This window comes from Zootermopsis nevadensis, unplaced genomic scaffold (assembly GCF_977971745.1).
Source record: "Zootermopsis nevadensis isolate Lab colony 2312 unplaced genomic scaffold, Znev_1.0 Znev_ptg000005l, whole genome shotgun sequence".
In the NCBI taxonomy this organism is placed as follows: Eukaryota; Metazoa; Arthropoda; class Insecta; order Blattodea; family Termopsidae; genus Zootermopsis; species Zootermopsis nevadensis.
Genome location: NW_028259137.1, coordinates 1336356 through 1354551, shown reverse-complemented (window position 1 = coordinate 1354551; position 18196 = coordinate 1336356). Strand labels below are relative to the sequence as shown.

Here is an 18196-nt window from a genome sequence, read left to right as displayed (position 1 = left end):
CAGAAAATACGAACTTGTAGTATCGTAACGATTGTGTGTCTGTCGTTGAAGCGAACATTTGTATCAATCCACGGTTATTAATTAATTTAAACCAACTGTAAGCGATATTTTGCATGTTATAAGGCTGACCCTAAATTAATGACAATCTCATCCTCACAGACGTATAGAACATCCTGTCGTCCACTCATTTTATAACTTTAAACTGGCAATAGTTTTTTTGTCTGTTATTTTGTTACTTAATATACACGATACCTTAATTTTTATTTGTAGTGTTCTGTCTGACGACAGGTCCATATGAACAGGATCCTCCCATCCTTTTCTCGGACTGGGACCTGTTCATATACGTTCTTGGCAGATGATCCAGAAGTGGTTTGCCATTGCCTTCTTCTGTGTGTGAATGGAGTAATTGTTGGGATGCCACGGAGAAACCGGGGAAGCCTCCGGAGGAAAACTCCGTGTTGCCTAGACCACGGCCTTGCCCAACACAAGTTATAAATTCGGGCACCGCCGGGAATCGAACCCGAGACCCCAGGATTACAAGGCCAGCGTTCTAACCGCTACGCCATCGTACCTTAATATTCTGGGATATATCTATAAGCTAGTATTAGATTTTCTGTTTTTAGATATCCAGTGGAAATGTGTACAGTAAGCGACGATTATCCGGGGAATTATCCGTGGCCTTAGATTATCTCTAATATATATAATTACAATTTTCTTAATTACTTGCAACACTGACTAATCGAGTTCATCTCAACTCATGGATTAAACGTAACGTTTCTATACATGTTTTAAAACGTTAATACGTGTGTTTATATGGGAAAATATGTACAACTTCTTATTTTACTTACATGGATGATAATTAATTGAATTGTAATAAAATATAATTTGGTTCTACCGTGTTTTTTTTTTGATTATTCGGGGACCTACTTTTCCCAATTACCACGTACAATAGGCGCTATGTTGTATTTATAATAACAGCCTTTGATTAGTTTTTTTAAACTCAAAAGCGTCTGAAGATAATTCTCAAACCTCTCCGGTTGATAGAATTCAGTACCCAGTAGATTCACGTTCTTCCCGTCTTAGTTTCAGGGGAAATATCTTCGGGTGTGCATTGGGTACGAAGATGTTCGGAATCAGAGTCTTTATAATAATGGCGATTCCAAAAACAAAAAAAAACCGAAAATCTGAACTGTGTTTTCTTCAGTTACATTAATAACCGAGATATAAATTTGTAATTACTTAATTTTAAACATAAAAATCTTTTTACCACATCCTTTCTAAAAATTCGTGTTAGTAACACTTTCTAGAAACAAAACATAAAGTAACATAACCTCACTTTTATTTCAATGTAACTGCAAACTATTCTAAGTCTGCGTTTAAGAATAACAAGTAATGAAAACTAACTTACGGACAGTTGATGGCACGTGCTTGCCTCTGTAAGTTACACAAGCAGTGACGTTAAAGCTGGTAGCATCGAAATCAATGCTAAAGACGTTTGGACTTAATGTTGCTGTATACGTAATTACTGGACGAGACTTCAACACTATGGCGTGTCCTGATTTGTATGCTCCAACTGCAAAATCTGTCACAAATATATATAATTATATGTTGTCATCATTTATTAGTGTTCCCTAGGTGGATTATTTGTTTTTATTTATATTTATTCATTTATTTTGCTTTGTGTTAATATTGTTTCTATTTTGGGATTGCCTGTACTTGTTATATTTAATACTGTACATGTATAAGTTTAGTTAATCTGTTTGTGTACTATTTTTCATTATTATTTCATTATTATTGTATATATTATCAGTGTTTGCCTGTTATTGGCTTCTTGCTGTTGGCAAACACGTAAATAAATTAATTGAATTGAATTGAATAATTACCTAATCTTATATCAATATCTAAAGTAAATGCCGTGATAGGGCACCACTGTTCTTTTCCACATCCTAACCTACTCGGTATTAATAATAATCTCGAAGTCTTATTACCTTTTATTCAACAACAGCTTTTAAATGGTTATCACACCTACACAGTCCAGTCTACTAAATACGTAAGCTGCTTAAGTCAACAACAGAAAATATATATGAATTATCAGTTAGTTTAGATTACTTAAAAATAACAACTGAAAATTACGAATTAAGGTGGAAATATATAGTGGATTTTTAATGAACATTGAAACTGTCATAAAAATCTTTGCGAACACGGACTGTCAATTTAACGTTCAACACAAAAGTGGATCTAACAGTTAAACCCCATATAAACTACGTTGAAATAATTCAGTTAAGAAACATTTTAAGTTCTAATAATTATTATACCGTAACTGCCTTCATCAGTAACAAAAACCAGACATTTGTATGTTGTGATCATGGTTGTGCGTTATGATGTTCCCCATAATCCCAATTTCGAACTTTCGACTGACTTTTAGAATTTATCACGTGACATCTTTAAAAACGTTATATATATTTTTAAGAACCATGAAAAATCAATGCAGATCAGAACAGATATCTTTAGTTATTTTGTAGTTTTCGTGTTCTTGGAAGTGATAATTATTAGTACCTTGGAATATGCCACGACATTTACTTTGGTTATAGGAATAAATTAATGTATCCAGGGAAAATTTTAACTTTTCACATTTTAATTACCTGAATAATTGTTTCCATCAATGTCTAAACTCTTTGAGAAGCTAATTCCAAATCCCAGAATATCAGTATGAACCTCTTTACCAACGATCCGCTGTGAAAATTCCCATCTTTGGGTGTCTTGTCTACCATGAAATATGTATATCACACCCCTTCCTTCGTCTTCGTGTGGTGCTCCAACAACAAAGTCTGCAAAATTATATGGAGTATTCGTACGATTCTTAAATTAATTTTAAAAATAGCACAGTAACTCTTACATCACGTGATGAACATAATTTCCGCTATTTTAAGGCGGTAAGACGAAAATTCTGAGTCATGATTACTTAATCTCTAAAAAAAATGTATCAATTCCCGACAAATTTGCAAGAAAACTGGAAGCCTAAAAGTAAATGAGAAGAGAATTTATACATTTAGTAAGAAAACTAATCTGTAACATGCATAGAACAGAACAAAACTTTCGAGACATAAACATAAATGGAATAATATTAAAATGAATCTTAGAAAAATGAGGTGTGACGTAAACTGGATGCATCTGGCTGATGCAAAAATTAATTACTGGCTGGTGTAAACGCTGTAATTAAATTTCAGATACTTAACCAGCTGAGTGGCTGTTAGCTTATAAATAAGGGCTGTATTTCATCGGGATATTTACTTAGAAAGTTATGCAAATAGAAGTAAGATTTCAGAATCTCAATTTGGCAATTATATTTGATGTAAAAACTGGCCGCCTTCTGGAATATTGAACCATGTAGTTTCGCAGGAGTTAAACTGACGTTTCAGAAGCAATAAACATCGCTTAGGTAAACTACTACCAGGCTAGATGATTCAATATGCCAGAATACTTTCATCTATAGAACAAATAAAGTTCAAAAGATGTATCGAAGACTAGAAACATTACTGAAATACAAGTAAGTGATTAATTTTGTTTATTAGCCTATCATTAATTTAATTTTATAATCAGTAAAGTAATGTAAATATGAGTAATGTATACATCGCGCGAGTAGTCGTGTCCACCTAAATGCGCGATGTATAAGCCGAGAGAGGGGAGTTCATTAGTAGTGGCTGTCGCACAGACTCAGCTGCGGTGACTCACCGAACTAAACACAGCTTGAGCTACAAAACAACTGAAGGTTACACCCCTCTAGCGAGTGCTTTGGACGAGTCCATCTCATACGACCAAAATCAGTCCTTCTCGCTCGGCCTCTAATATTATACTAAATAAATGGTTATCAGGAGACCAAGAGACTTTGTTTCAAATAACTCGATAGATCAGAGTTGTTGCTGACAAGCTAGGAGTGCGTTCAGCTAGTCAATAGACCCTCGCCGTATTTTATGGAACCAGATTCATTACCGTGTTCACAAGAAACTACATATATCCCTAACTGAGGCCAGATTATTCCAATCATGAACCAACCCCATAACCCTAAAATACATTTTAATATTATCCTCTCAGGAAAGCCTGTGTCCTCGGCGTGATATCTTCTCTTCAGACTTTTTGACGAAAACTGTACACACATCGTTTCCCCAATAATTCTTTGCGTTGTGTTTTGTGATATATTATATGACGTTATAACTAAGCATCTTATTGGCTAGAATATCGGAGCTCATATTTTGGTTATAAAACAAACAATGTCACATACATTTTTAACCTTTGTACTCTGGAATTACATAAGAGATCACGGGTTCAAATCCTTAGCACATACGGCCAAATGCTCTCAGAGCTAAGTAAATGAGGTTATGTAACAGGAGTTCATACGTAAACAATTGAACAAACTATGATACTGCTTAGAACTGATTACCGTTGTAGCCGTCATTATTGATGTCATCTAGACCAGCCACAGCGGAGCCGAACTGGGCCCCCGACAGCCGGGAGCCAACCACCTCCACAACACGGAACTCCAAGTTGCCTCCGGTCGCCTGGACACAACAGAGTACGATTATACGTGGTTTCAGCGACGATGTTGTGGTAGGAACCTAATTATAGGAGACGTGGAAACTGAAATGTTGCACAAGGGCCCCTGACCCCAAAACGGAGAGTCGAAAGATGTCAAAAACATTATTCAATATTACAGTAAAACCTCGATTTTGAGAACCAATTAAGATTTTAAGAAGCTGTTAACATTTCAATAAGAAATATGCATTAACTACCATTTAGAAGACAGGAAATATATTTTTTAAGGGATGAATCCTGTTTTGTGTTGAGAGTCCGTCTAGTACACGACGATTTATGATTATAGTTTTAATTTTTATTGAGAATCTGCTACATGTTTCGACCAGAGATTGTCATCTTCCGGTGGTTCCCTTTAAGTGTTCAAAACTATGACTGCTAATTTGTATACACATTTTTTGTTGTTGACTTGAAGGCGTAATGGAGTGTCTGAAGCAGCTTACGTATTTTAGTAGATTAAACTATGTACGTGTGGTAACCAGTTAAAGTCTGCAGCTAAACTGAAGTGGCTTGGCTGATGTTGAGGGTTGGATGGAGAAAACTGGTCTTTAGGTATTATTGTAGTTGATGAAGATGTTAAAAAACGGGCTTGTTGCTTCGTTTAAATGAATGCATTTTTAAAGTTATTGTTTATGTGGAATTTTTCTAGTGTGTTAATTCTGGCCTCTTCGAAAATTTTAATTGTATCTTCCGAGGTGCCATGTGAGTGCCGATATTGAACAAAATGTTGGAAAAATTCTGTGGAAAATTCATTAGTTTCTATAACCCTCATATGTTCGTAAAACTTAGTTTTGATATTTTTGATCAATTCTCCTATATAATGTTTATGGCAGTCTTGAGAACGTATCCGGTATATTACACTTTTAATGATGTCTGTTGTTGTAAGTGTCTATACATAGTAGACGTTCTGTTTTTTTTTGTTTTTTTTTCTTTTCTGATTTGCTTTCCCATGTAAATAAATGTAGCCCAATTTGTATGTCTGCCTGGGTCTGAAGAGCTCTTTGGTCGTATTAAGTTTGAGAAGATAGGATTCGATATCTTCCATTTCTTAACTTTTTTAATTTACGGATAATGGTAATATTCTTCGCTTAACATGTAGTTCATAGCAGCTCTATTTTGAATAATTTTTTTTAGAAAATCAACAACAACCGATGTTAGCATCCCCAGTTACCCTCAAGAGGAAAATATTAAATTTCAGTGCGTAAGGTTTATAACAATCCTAATAAGAATTGTTACGAAATATAATAGAACAAAGTAAATAGATTATAAATTTGATCTTTTAAGCGAGCAGTGTGTACTTAAGTTCTAATCGCAGACCGGAATAACACAACATCTAGAAGTTGAATGAAACGCTCAATTCAGAAAATATATTAATTACAATTCTCTAGGCGGTGAGTACGAAACAGCCATTGTCTTCTGAATTGCAAAGCCGCGTAGCGTGATAGAAGATTACCAACATTTCAGAGGTCCTTGCTGCCTTTATCATCAGTGTACTGATGTCCTCTGAAACGGTAATCTTTTACCAGACCGCACGACGCTACAACCCAGGATACAGCCATCATCAAGAGAATAACTGATTAAAATTTATTTAAAGAGTGAGACCGTTTTTAGATACGTATTCGGTTTCCATTTTGCTCGCTTCAAAATATTTTAAGCAGAGCTAAATAAAGGTTATATCTTTAAAGATATTATAATACAAAATATTATCATATCAGTTCTTCAATTGCATTTCATAATTATTTAATTAAAATAAATGTGATTTTAGGAGACTCTAAAAAAAATTAAAATTAAAATCTGAGAAAGAGAGTATGTTTGTTCCATAATAGATCTAACTGCATCACCACTAAGACGTGGTGAACTTGAATTTCATTTACAGCAGTTTTAATGGCCGTGAGGGCCCAGTTGGCAAAAACACGTTCACTTCTAAAAGTGAGAGTGACGTCAATACGAATAAACATTATAATCTAACCTCTTACAGCGCTTAGAATCGACCTTAGTAATCGACAAGGTGATACAAAAATGTATAACGAGAGTAATATAAAAAACTGATGAATCCTGGTCCAGAACTAACGTATCCTAACATAACCTAAACTAACCTAACCTAACTCAACCTAACCTAACCTAATCTAATCTAACCTAAACTAACTTTACTTAACCTAACCTTAACTAACCTAACCTAACTCAACCTAACCTAACCTAACCTAATCTAACCTAAACTAACTTAACTTAACCTAACCTAAACTAACCTAACCTAACTCAACCTAACCTAACCTAATCTAACCTAAACTAACTTAACTTAACCAAACCTAACCTAAACTAACCTAACCTAACTCAACCTAACCTAACCTAATCTAACCTTGCCAATTTCAATTAGATTTTTATCTAAATATATTAAACATTAATTAACCATCTAATGTCCGGTGGTAACTATAAGATCCACTTGCCTCTGAAATAGATAACAACTGATTTTTTATTTATGGCTTTCGTATAAATCTCACTGTAAATAGAGATTATTTCCTTAAAACAGTATTGGCAAGTTTAAGTCTGTACTGTACTTGTGTTTTCTATGGCGGTACGGACTGAATTCTTTAATAAGACGAGCTTCGGTTTTAAATGCTTAAATATTCTCATTACGCAAACAAAACATTTAATAAATTTAACAGAAGATTTAAGCAACTTATTTACACTTTTACATCAAAAGTCGTTAATTCTTTTGCGCTTATTTGGGAAACCGAACGGAGATCTATTTTAGATGAGAGAATAAATTAATGATTTACTGTTGCAAGATGGACATAAAGTCGGCCACGGTCCCAAGTCTTCTTATCACCGTAATGAGGGGCTCCTACCAATATGTCATCGAGTCCATCCCCGTTCACATCCACAGTGCACACTGCAGCACCAAAATACTCGCCAACTTGCTTTCCTTTAAGCTTACCAATGACCTCTAATCGATACTCATCATTTTTATTGTCAGTGACGTGGTAATCAAAAATGTATACCTGTAACAGCAAATTCATGCATTTAAGAACACGATACATAGCTTTCCATTGATATTAATTAAGTAATATACCTGTATACTCCTAATACGAGGGTTACTTCAAAAGTCATGGCAACTAATTGTTTGGGAGCAAACACGTTATATTGAAGAAAGCTCAAAATATACATATGAAAGGACACGATATACTCCTCCGATTGGCGTAGTCAGATCAGGTAGCTTTTTTTCTGTCTGACGACAGGTCCATATGAACACGATCCTTCCATCCTTTTCTCGGACTGGGACCTGTTCATATACGTTCTTGGCAGATGATCCAGAAGTGGTTTGCCATTGCCTTCTTCTGTGTGTGAATGGAGTAATTGTTGGGATGCCACGGAGGAAAACTCCGTGTTGCCTAGACCACGGCCTTGCCCAACACAAGTTATAAATTCGGGCACCACCGGGAATCGAACCCGAGACCCCAGGATTAAAAGGCCAGCGTTCTAACCGGTAGGTATAGAATGCAAGAAAAACGTTTATTCCGTAATGTGCTTTTTTATTTATAAATTTTATGAAAAACACTGAATAATCAGTAATGTAATTAATTTAATTTATTTTAGATTTAGATTATATACTATGTATAACTTGAATTATACACCAACAAATTTGGGGGTACAAAGTTGAAGAGAAATTATATCTGGGGGTACGAGAGCAAAAAAGGTTGAATACTCCTAATACTGCTTATGTTACAGGCTAAAGTTTTTCAGAAATTTGTTATTATTTTGACAAAGGATCCATGACGAAACAATTACTTAGTCATACTTTGACAACAATGAAATAAAAGAGTTGTGTCTAATTGTAAATTTCTAGGACTCTGATGGTACTGTACCTTTCCTTGATATTCGTTGCCTGCCCTCGGTGCCCCAGTAACGTAGTACGTCTTGTTCTTCCCATTGAAGAACTTCCCTGACGAGACTGAGTAACCTGAAGGTAACAAACATAATTTGCCAATCCTGAGGTAATCGCAGCTTTGTAACTCGAGAAAAGACTTCAATTTTGAAAAAAAAAACAATATAATACAAAGGCAGAAATTTTTATTACTGCTAACTTATACCTCTCGAAGATCCAGTTACAGTTTCTCTTTTCAGATTGTATGTCTTAAGCGGTAATTCAGTTTTATGTAAACAACTACTGAAGCCATAAACCATTCGGATAAATTTTAAAAAGATATTAATAAATAACACTGTGATAGATGAACTCAAAGATTACGCACCGGTAATACGGAAATCTGCCCTCCGACCATCCTCACAAACTGTCCTACTGACACATATAGTAAGGACCAGAGCACTTGCGTGTCCTTGGCGCGGGGGTGAGGAGCAAGGTGATAAGAACTGCGCGCGCACCTCCACGCTTTTACTGTCCGCTCTACCCGGCCATTCCCTTGCAATGACCAGGCCGTGCCGAATGCAACTGTCTACAACACAAGGGAGCTCAGCTAGCAAGTAATCTGGTCCCTACTGCATAAGAAATGTAATTACATTTATTTTTAAGCTAAAACGGAGAAGACAAGAAGTCACAAGGAAAACATGAAAAGAGAAGGAACACAAGTTTCGCTTCTAACATTGTGACTCAGCTGCCGCGTATAGCAAGGACCAGAGCACTTGCGTGTTCATGGCGCGGGGGTGAGGAGCAAGGTGATAAGAACTGCGCGCGCACCTCCACGCTGTTTCTGGCCGTTCCGTGCACCGACCAGGCCGTGCCGAATGCAACTGTCTACAACACAAGGGAGCTCAGCTAGCAAGTAATCTGGTCCCTACTGCATAATATTCCAAATTTCATATCCCGACGTGGTCCACATCACCTCAAATGTCCCATCTTACTCCTAAACCTTGTGACAGCTTTGTAACACTCTACCTCCTAACTGGAGGCCTACCATTTGTCTGTCGTCCACTACTATTTATTCAGTACTAGTACAACGCCCGTTGATGTTCAATGGGGAAGAATTCCTTTCATGTTCTCATTCCTTTACTCTATATTTTCTTCAAGAGCTGCTGTTAAGTAACAAATAAGAAAAATAAGCCGTTCTAAGCAACAATGTAAGAAACTTATTTATATAACGCGAAAACTCACAGCTACATTACGTATCTGATGCTCATTTCTTAAACTGTAACCTGGGTGGCATCCTGTGGTTATAAAGGGGCCACTTAACGTAGATGAAAGACACAGTAGAATTTCAAATGTTTTAAATTGAATTTATTCTGTTTTAGGCTGGCAGTAACTATAGTAACTCATGATCCGTGACATATTTGAGAAATAACTTATGATATATCGCAACCAAAGTGAATTGTTATGTGGCGAAAAGCTAAATTAGCGACCCCAGGATTTTATTTATTAACCAGACACTAACATTAGAGTTCTCTACTGGTCTTAGTAGGGTGTGAACGTTGATTTAATCCTGGTTGCAGTTTAAAGACGTTAGCTACGTAAAAGTACCAAACTTACCCCCGAACAAATATGCATTCTCAGAAACTACAAAAAAAACTTAAAACTGTATAGGTTATTTTATATATCAATTTATATAATATATATTTTAAAAGAGAACATTAGAAATCTATAATTTAAAAATAAGTTCATGTATATTTCAAGCTATTAATTCTCTTCAAATTACAATTTATTACTAATTATGAAAGAAATTATTAGTCTTATATTTCTATCTTATTACGCTAATAGTTTTAGTGACTGTGTTGAAAGAAAAGAAAGGATTATATAATTTAAATAAATGTCACGTGCATATCCTGTTTTTTAATCAGCAAAATCTATAGACTCGCGAAGTAAAATCACAAAGATTCGCGTACAATTAATATCCTGCTCATTAACTGTAAATGTTCACTGTCCAAAATGGTGTTAGTTCTTACCGACATATGAGAAACTTCTCAGCTCAGACGTCCTCAGTGGGTTTGGTATAACCGGATTTAGATAGTCGTTTGTCTTGTAACGTATAACTGTACCTGGCAAAAGGAACACAAATTTGATAAAGAACATTTATCACAGGCGTAATGTGGATAGAAGTAAATTCTGTGTTTTTCCGAAAGACAGGAAAAAGTTTAATATCAAAATGTTGGCCGTACGAACTTTATTAGTTGCAAATAATACTAAAACTTTTAAATTACTTTCTTGAAGCTTTTGAAGTGACAGTTCTCTGAACCACATAAATTTATTGATTTTATAACTTTATAAAAATATATCAATCCATCACTCTGATGATGGAGGAAGTAATCACGTGTGAAACATCGGTCAATTTATACCCGATTACATAGTAAAACATCCCAGAGTATATTCATCGTTAGCATTCCAATTTTCTGAAGCATTCCTTTCGACTAATTATGGCTGTCATTTGGGTTTTTCGTCGTGTAGTCTTGTAAAAGTTTATCCACGTTTCAGAGGTCCTTATTGCCTCCATCATTAGGGCGATGATGGCTAATAATTGAGACAGTAAGAAACTGTGAAAAATATACATCTGCATACTCATCGCCTTGAGAACCTTAAATTTTACTTTGTTTCTTACAGTTATAACGAAACATTCATAATTTTTCTAACGAAATTGGCCAGTACGCTGCCATCACGTCTACTGTATTAGTGGGAGAATATATTTTCTTCTATAAGAAACGAGAATTAGACTGACAATGAAATTGAAAATATCACGAAACATGAATCTACTTTGTAGAATCCTTCTTACAGTAATAATTTTAAATGAAAAAGGGTAGCTAAGCATGTAGTATAAGTATGAATTAATAAAGGCCTATTATTATTATTATTATTTTTTTTTTTTTTAGTGTTCTGTCTGACGACAGGTCCATATGAACAGGATCCTTCCATCCTTTTCTCGGACTGGGACCTGTTCATATACGTTCTTGGCAGATGATCCAGAAGTGGTTTGCCATTGCCTTCTTCTGTGTGTGAATGGAGTAATTGTTGGGATGCCACGGAGGAAAACTCCGTGTTGCCTAGACCACGGCCTTGCCCAACACAAGTTATAAATTCGGGCACCGCCGGGAATCGAACCCGAGACCTCAGGATTACAAGGCCAGCGTTATAACCGCTAGATCACCTCATCTTATTATTATTTATTGTTCTGTCTGACGACAGGTCCATATGAACAGGATCCGTCCATCCTTTTCTCGGACTGGGACCTGTTCATATACGTTCTTGGCAGATGATCCAGAAGTGGTTTGCCATTGCCTTCTTCTGTGTGTGAATGGAGTAATTGTTGGGATGCCACGGAGGAAAACTCCGTGTTGCCTAGACCACGGCCTTGCCCAACACAAGTTATATATTCGGGCACCGCCGGGAATCGAACCCGAGACTCCAGGATTACAAGGCCAGCGTTCTAACCGGTAGACCACCGTGGCCTATACACAGATTTAATTGTATGTGTTAAGTAGGAAAGTAATTATTTGAGATTAAAAATAATAAGTTACAATATAACATTAATTTTAAAAGATATCTTGTCAGTAATTTAATTCTGTGAGAACAGTAAAAGATAATTTTAGAAGGTAGCTTACGTCTTGAAATGACAGTCATAAAAATTATTTCTGTCATAAAAAAGGTTTTCTTCTGTAGTAGACGTTTCGTGTTTGGTAGCGTAATCTAACTTCAGTATACACTCTTTTTATAACATTCCAATTCAAATGTAGCCATGACGATACTTATATCCGTACACAGGTAGTGATTACACTTGACAAAGTAGAGAGTAGGACGGCTTTATGACGACGACCCTTGTCGGTAACACAGCGCAGGCTGGTAAGCCTAAGTGTCATCATCTGTACCGACGGTTTACAAAAAAAATTCTGTCCTGTACGATTCCTGTGTCACTGGAACGGATCACCAATCGAGAAAGATATTCTCGATTTATAGGCTCAGGAGAATCGATAAATATTATCATAAACTCATTCTGGTAAGTAAAGTATGAACTAGATGCCTGGTAATGCTTGGTAATCAATACTCTTTGCACTTATGAAAAATACATCATTGCACTTATACCGTTTAAAGACAACTTAGCGACTGAACCGAGTACGTTATAAAATGTCGTGACCTTGAAAAGTCACAGCGATATTTTGATTATTATTCCAATTGAATTGTATTGAATTTGAACAATCAGTAAATATTTTAATTTTGATTGCTTTATAACCGACTAACTAGATGGCTTACTTAACCCGAAGGTTCATCACCGAATTAACCAAAGCCCTCCACCGGACCATGTCCTGGGCCAACAAAATCCAGTCTCCTTCTACTCCTATCTCCTATAGTTCCCGCCTGAGATTATCCTCCCATCTACGTCTAGGTCTCCCCAGAGGTCTCTTCCCCTCGGGCTTCCCAAATAGTGGACCCAACCAACCAGATGGCTTACGGAACCCGAAGGTTCATCACCGAATTAACCAAAGCCCTCCACCGGACCCTGTCCTGGGCCAACAAAATCCAGTCTCCTTCTACTCCTATCTCCTATAGTTCCCGCCTGAGATTATCCTCCCATCTACGTCTAGGTCTCCCCAGAGGTCTCTTCCCCTCGGGCTTCCCAAATAGTGGACCCAACCAACCAGATTGCTTAGGGAACTCCAAGGTTCATCACCGAATTAACCAAAGCCCTCCACCGGACCCTGTCCTGGGCCAACAAAATCCAGTCTCCTTCAACTCCTATCTCCCATAGATCCCGCCTGAGATTATCCTCCCATCTACGTCTAGGTCTCCCCAGCGGTCTCTTCCCCTCAGGCTTCCCAAATAGTGGACCCAACCAACCAGATGACTTACGGAACCCGAAGGTTCATCACCGAATTAACCAAAGCCCTCCACCGGTCCCTGTCCTGGGCCAACAAAATCCAGTCTCCTTCAACCCCTATCTCCCATAGATCCCGCCTGAGATTATCCTCCCATCTACGTCTAGGTCTCCCCAGCGGTCTCTTCCCCTCAGGCTTCCCAAATAGTGGACCCAACCAACCAGATGACTTACGGAACCCGAAGGTTCATCACCGAATTAACCAAAGCCCTCCACCGGTCCCTGTCCTGGGCCAACAAAATCCAGTCTCCTTCAACCCCTATCTCCCATAGATCCCGCCTGAGATTATCCTCCCATCTACGTCTAGGTCTCCCCAGAGGTCTCTTCCCCTCAGGCTTCCCAAATAGTGGACCCAACCAACTAGATGGCTTAGCGAGCACGAAGGTTCATCACCGAATTAACCAAAGCCCTCCACCGGACCCTGTCCTGGGCCAACAAAATCCAGTCTCCTTCAACTCCTATCTCCCATAGATCCCGCCTGAGATTATCCTCCCATCTACGTCTAGATCTCCCCAGAGGTCTCTTCCCCTCAGGCTTCCTAACCAATACCCGGTGCACATCTCTTGTCCCATCCATGCGTGCCACATACCTCGCCCATCTCATTATTCTTTCCATAGTCAAATTTCGTATTTTCAAGGCTGTGGAAGTTTGCATTATGAGATTTTTTGGGGTCTTATAAATCCGACATATAGCCCAGGTCTGTTCACTTCTCCACTGACGATAAACGCAGTAGGTTCGTAAAATTGCTGCCAGCCAATAGTATCATACTTTGTAGCACTCCATACGGTCACCTTATTTATCGGTAATAGAAAATTAATTCAAATTTAACTCAATATTAAGCTTACCTCTCCAATCCATAACTCCAGGGGCACCGACTATCAGTACATCTCCATCCTGGAAAATCAAACCATAAATTTAATTTTTTGGCGAATTGTTTTCCATAAATTTTAGGAGTAAAAAATTTTTGTTTGAAATTTTTTAATAGAATTAACACACATCATGAAGATGTCCATCTGTGTGTGTGAATAAAATAAGTTGTCGGTCGTGGCGCTGATATCAGGGGAGTTCAAATTCTGAATTTTTTAGACAGAACAACCATAAACGGAACCTTATGCGTTTCGCTCATTTATATGCCTCCAAATTAAAAATAAATCCTCGCTGTTTAACGTCTATTGTATATAAATGTCGAAAAAATTTGTATATTCTTTACGTTTTATAGCTCGCAATACCGAAGTCTTATACACGGGTCTAAAATTTGAAATTTTTCGAAAAAAACTTTTTCGGATTGTCGCCTTGTCTGTGTTAAACAATTAAGAATCTGACGTCATTGTAAATTCTCGATTTACATTCATTTTCATCTGAATTCTAGGGTAAGAAACTTAATTTGTAAAAAAATAAATCAAGAATTGATTTGGTACTTGTTTTAAGTAGGAAATTGTTTTTATTGTTATTTAGATATATATACCGATATTAGCCATTATACAAATTTTTATTTTGTATTTGATTTTTACTTTAACAGCGCTAATCCAACTGCAGAAATTTTACAGCGTTAAATGAGACAGTGCAGTAACCATGGAAACAGACAGGACGTTCAAAGCAAGCGGTCGCTGCTTGTTTAAAGGGTATTTGGCTTGTAAGACTGACTAAAACCAATAAAACTTCAGTGAAGACAACAAATTACATAGTACAAATTGGAAATAGAGAAAAATATAGATTAATACAACTCCATAACAATTTTTGTGAGTGTTTATAGTTTATTTATCAACTGCGTGTGTCAAGTTATGTGGCTAAAGCAGAGATGACTGTACATATGCTGAGAAAAGTATGTGAAAAGAAACTGTCGTGACCTATTACAATGTAATATTGTGTATTTTTACTGGAAAGGCTGAATAAAACGAAGTCTCTTTACCGAGAATCAAACAGGGGACCTCACAAATACAAAGAAAGACTCGATGTTTGGTGGCGTAGTTCTTGAGATCTGTAGACAGGATAAAAAGCTAATTCAATGTAAAACATAAAGTCTTTTAGTGGTTTTATGTACAAATATAAAGATAAATATTCAGAACTGTGCTTGTAAAGAATGTGATCCGACACCCAAATCAATTTTAGAAACCGTGTAACGAGAAATGTAAGATCAGACGACGTCAAAATCCATAAGACAACATCCGACATCTTTATTGTCAGACAACCCGAAATCTCGATGAAGAGTCGAAATTTGTATCGGAGGTGTGTCCATGCCATCACATTTTCCGATGTTTATGAAAAAAACTTAAAATTTAATAGAGAATCATTCCAGGCCAAAAAGCTTTGTAATCCTCTAGAAGATTTCTGTAAAATCTGGCAATGAAATTGTCCAAATATTTGCATACAAACTTACCTTGGTAAAATGAGTAGATATTCCGGCTTGTCCGAAAGCAGAGTAGTACGATATATTTTTTTCCATATTTATATCTTTTGGTTTCTTCTTGTACCAGATATCTGGAAAGCAAATACAAGGCCAGAACATGCAAATTAATCAATAAACTATCATACTTTCTCAGGATTTTGGGGGTCTACAGCTCTAAAACAACTGAAATGGCGCCATTTTATTTTTTGTGAATATTAATTATCTCTATAGTTCTACTATTTCGTCCCAATTTCAAAATTATAAATTAATAAATTTTTTTCCCTCATTTACATTTGATTTTTCAGGTAATTTTATATATTTCTTAAATCTACAGCATTGGGAAAATTTGTTAAAAGCTACTTCGTTTTTATCGGCCCAGGACAGGGTTTGGTGGAGAGCTTTGGTTAATTCGGCGATGAACCTTCAGGTTCTCTAAGCCATCTAGTTAGTTAGTTAGCAATTCCATTTTTATTCGAAAAGAAGTTAATTTCTCTAGAATTGGTCGTCGTTTTAATATATCCTGCTTAGTCACGTTGTGACCGCCACGGTGGTCTAGCGGTCAGAACACTAGCCTTGTAAGCCTGGGGTCCCGGGTTCAATTCCCGGTGGTGCTCAAATTTATAACTTGTGTTGGGCAAGACCGTGGTCTAGGCATCACGGAGTTTTCCTCCGGGGGCTTCCCCGGTTTCTCCGTGGCATCCCAACAATTACTCCACTCACACACAGAAGAAGGCAATGGCAAACCACTTCTGATCATCTCTGCCAAGAATGTATATGAACAGGTTCCAGTCCGAGAAAAGGATGGAAGGATCCTGTTCATATGGACCTGTCGTCAGACAGAACACTACAAATAAAAGTCACGTTGTGTGCCTCTTTCAAAAATTTTATCACATTTTCTCATATACCGAATTATTCTTGGTATTTTCTCTCCATCAAATGAAAAATCAACTTCTTTGTCCACAAACTCCTGCTTCTCGTTCCACTGACTGATTTACTTGTAATGTCTAATAAATTTTTGATTACTTTTCGGAGGATACTTGTGTTCGAGAAGATGGTGGATATTTTTAGAATCTACTGAAAAACTGCTTTGTATGTTAATTCTCACAAATTCTAAAACAACTCGTTTGTATCGTTACATGATATCGCCAAATTTACAAGTTATGTTAGAGTTGTGTTTTAAATTCTGGAACATTCTGTATTTACTAAGATTACTTGGACACTAATATATTATAAGGAACTGAAAAGTACCTCCACTTTTCAGGAATTCAGTTGTTTAAATTTAAAGTACTTTCGGATTATTAATTATAATTGCAGGATTTGATTTTAACGAATAACTTTCAATTGTATTTTAACTTACCGGAGGGTTTAATAAGTGGCATCAGTTTTTCAGAATTCTTTTCAGGACTCGATGTGTTTGTGACGTAACAGATTCCATTAACAAATCCGTGTCCTTTTGACGAGTAAAATAGGTTCGCCCAACGTGGCCCGCAGACCTAATTAAATGAAATTATGTAAAAGTTAAATAAATATTAATATATCTGGTTCAATATCCTTAATGGTAGGGTAACACGAGACGTATAAATACCACGTAAAATCACACAATTCAATTTATATGATTATTTAGAGGTGTTTGACATTTTTTGATTAATTATACAAATTTCATGTTAGAAACTGAAAATTGTCCGAGATATTTCTCATGTGATCTACGATTCAGAGATCATCTCTATTCCCGTCTTTAGGTTATTAATTGTCATACTAACAGATTTTAGTACTTTTTTTATATTAGTAACATGCAGAATCACACCCGAAATTTTCTGACCACGCTAACCAACTCAGTTTTTACTGAAAAGCTATCGGGGGCCAAATGTGTTGATTCATGGGCTCAATTGCGTTTTGATATACAGATTTCTTAATGCGTATAAAATTCATTCACTGTGAAGCTAAATAGTACATAAGCCTATTTTGAGATACGAGTTTATGTCTTCTGGGTTGTTGCGCCGTGTAGTGTGGTAGATGTTTATCGATGTTTCAGAGGTCCTTTCTAGTTCCATCATCAGGGCGATCGCTCTGATGATGGAACTTGAACGTCTCTTCAGCCATGTTCTTAGTGACAAGAGACTCATTGTGGTATCTTCCAAAATTTATTTTTGTCTCTACTGAAGAAAACTTTCAATATATTGATATGTTTTTCCAAAGAGGTACCATACGTGTTCTGATAAATGCAACATTTGCTGTGTTTCAAAATAAACACTTTTAAAATTAATTTAATCTTGTCTAAACATCTGGTGTCTTCTGATTAAATATTTTACGGTTACGAAAATTCTCACTGACAAACAGTTCGCTCCTTCATTTAACCTGGCTAAACTCTGTAACCTTATTAGTGCCTAGTTGCATACTGAGTAAGGGGCAATGTTTATAT

The 18196-nt window shown here is 36.6% G+C and overlaps 1 protein-coding gene across 2 annotated transcripts in view; it reads right to left on the bottom strand.

Annotated features, from left to right (window-relative positions):
• The window catches only part of LOC110835429 (integrin alpha-4-like), a 51849-nt gene that overhangs the window by 22214 nt on the left and 11439 nt on the right, over window positions 1-18196 (bottom strand). For both annotated transcript variants that reach the window (XM_022075630.2, XM_022075631.2), the window contains exons 4-12: window positions 17135-17270; window positions 15769-15869; window positions 14237-14285; window positions 10477-10569; window positions 8451-8545; window positions 7365-7586; window positions 4439-4556; window positions 2643-2828; window positions 1409-1582 (exon numbers count right to left, since the gene is read on the bottom strand). In XM_022075630.2, the coding sequence (XP_021931322.2) occupies window positions 1409-1582; window positions 2643-2828; window positions 4439-4556; window positions 7365-7586; window positions 8451-8545; window positions 10477-10569; window positions 14237-14285; window positions 15769-15869; window positions 17135-17270 (1174 nt within the window). The remainder of the gene's footprint in view (window positions 1-1408; window positions 1583-2642; window positions 2829-4438; window positions 4557-7364; window positions 7587-8450; window positions 8546-10476; window positions 10570-14236; window positions 14286-15768; window positions 15870-17134; window positions 17271-18196) is intronic.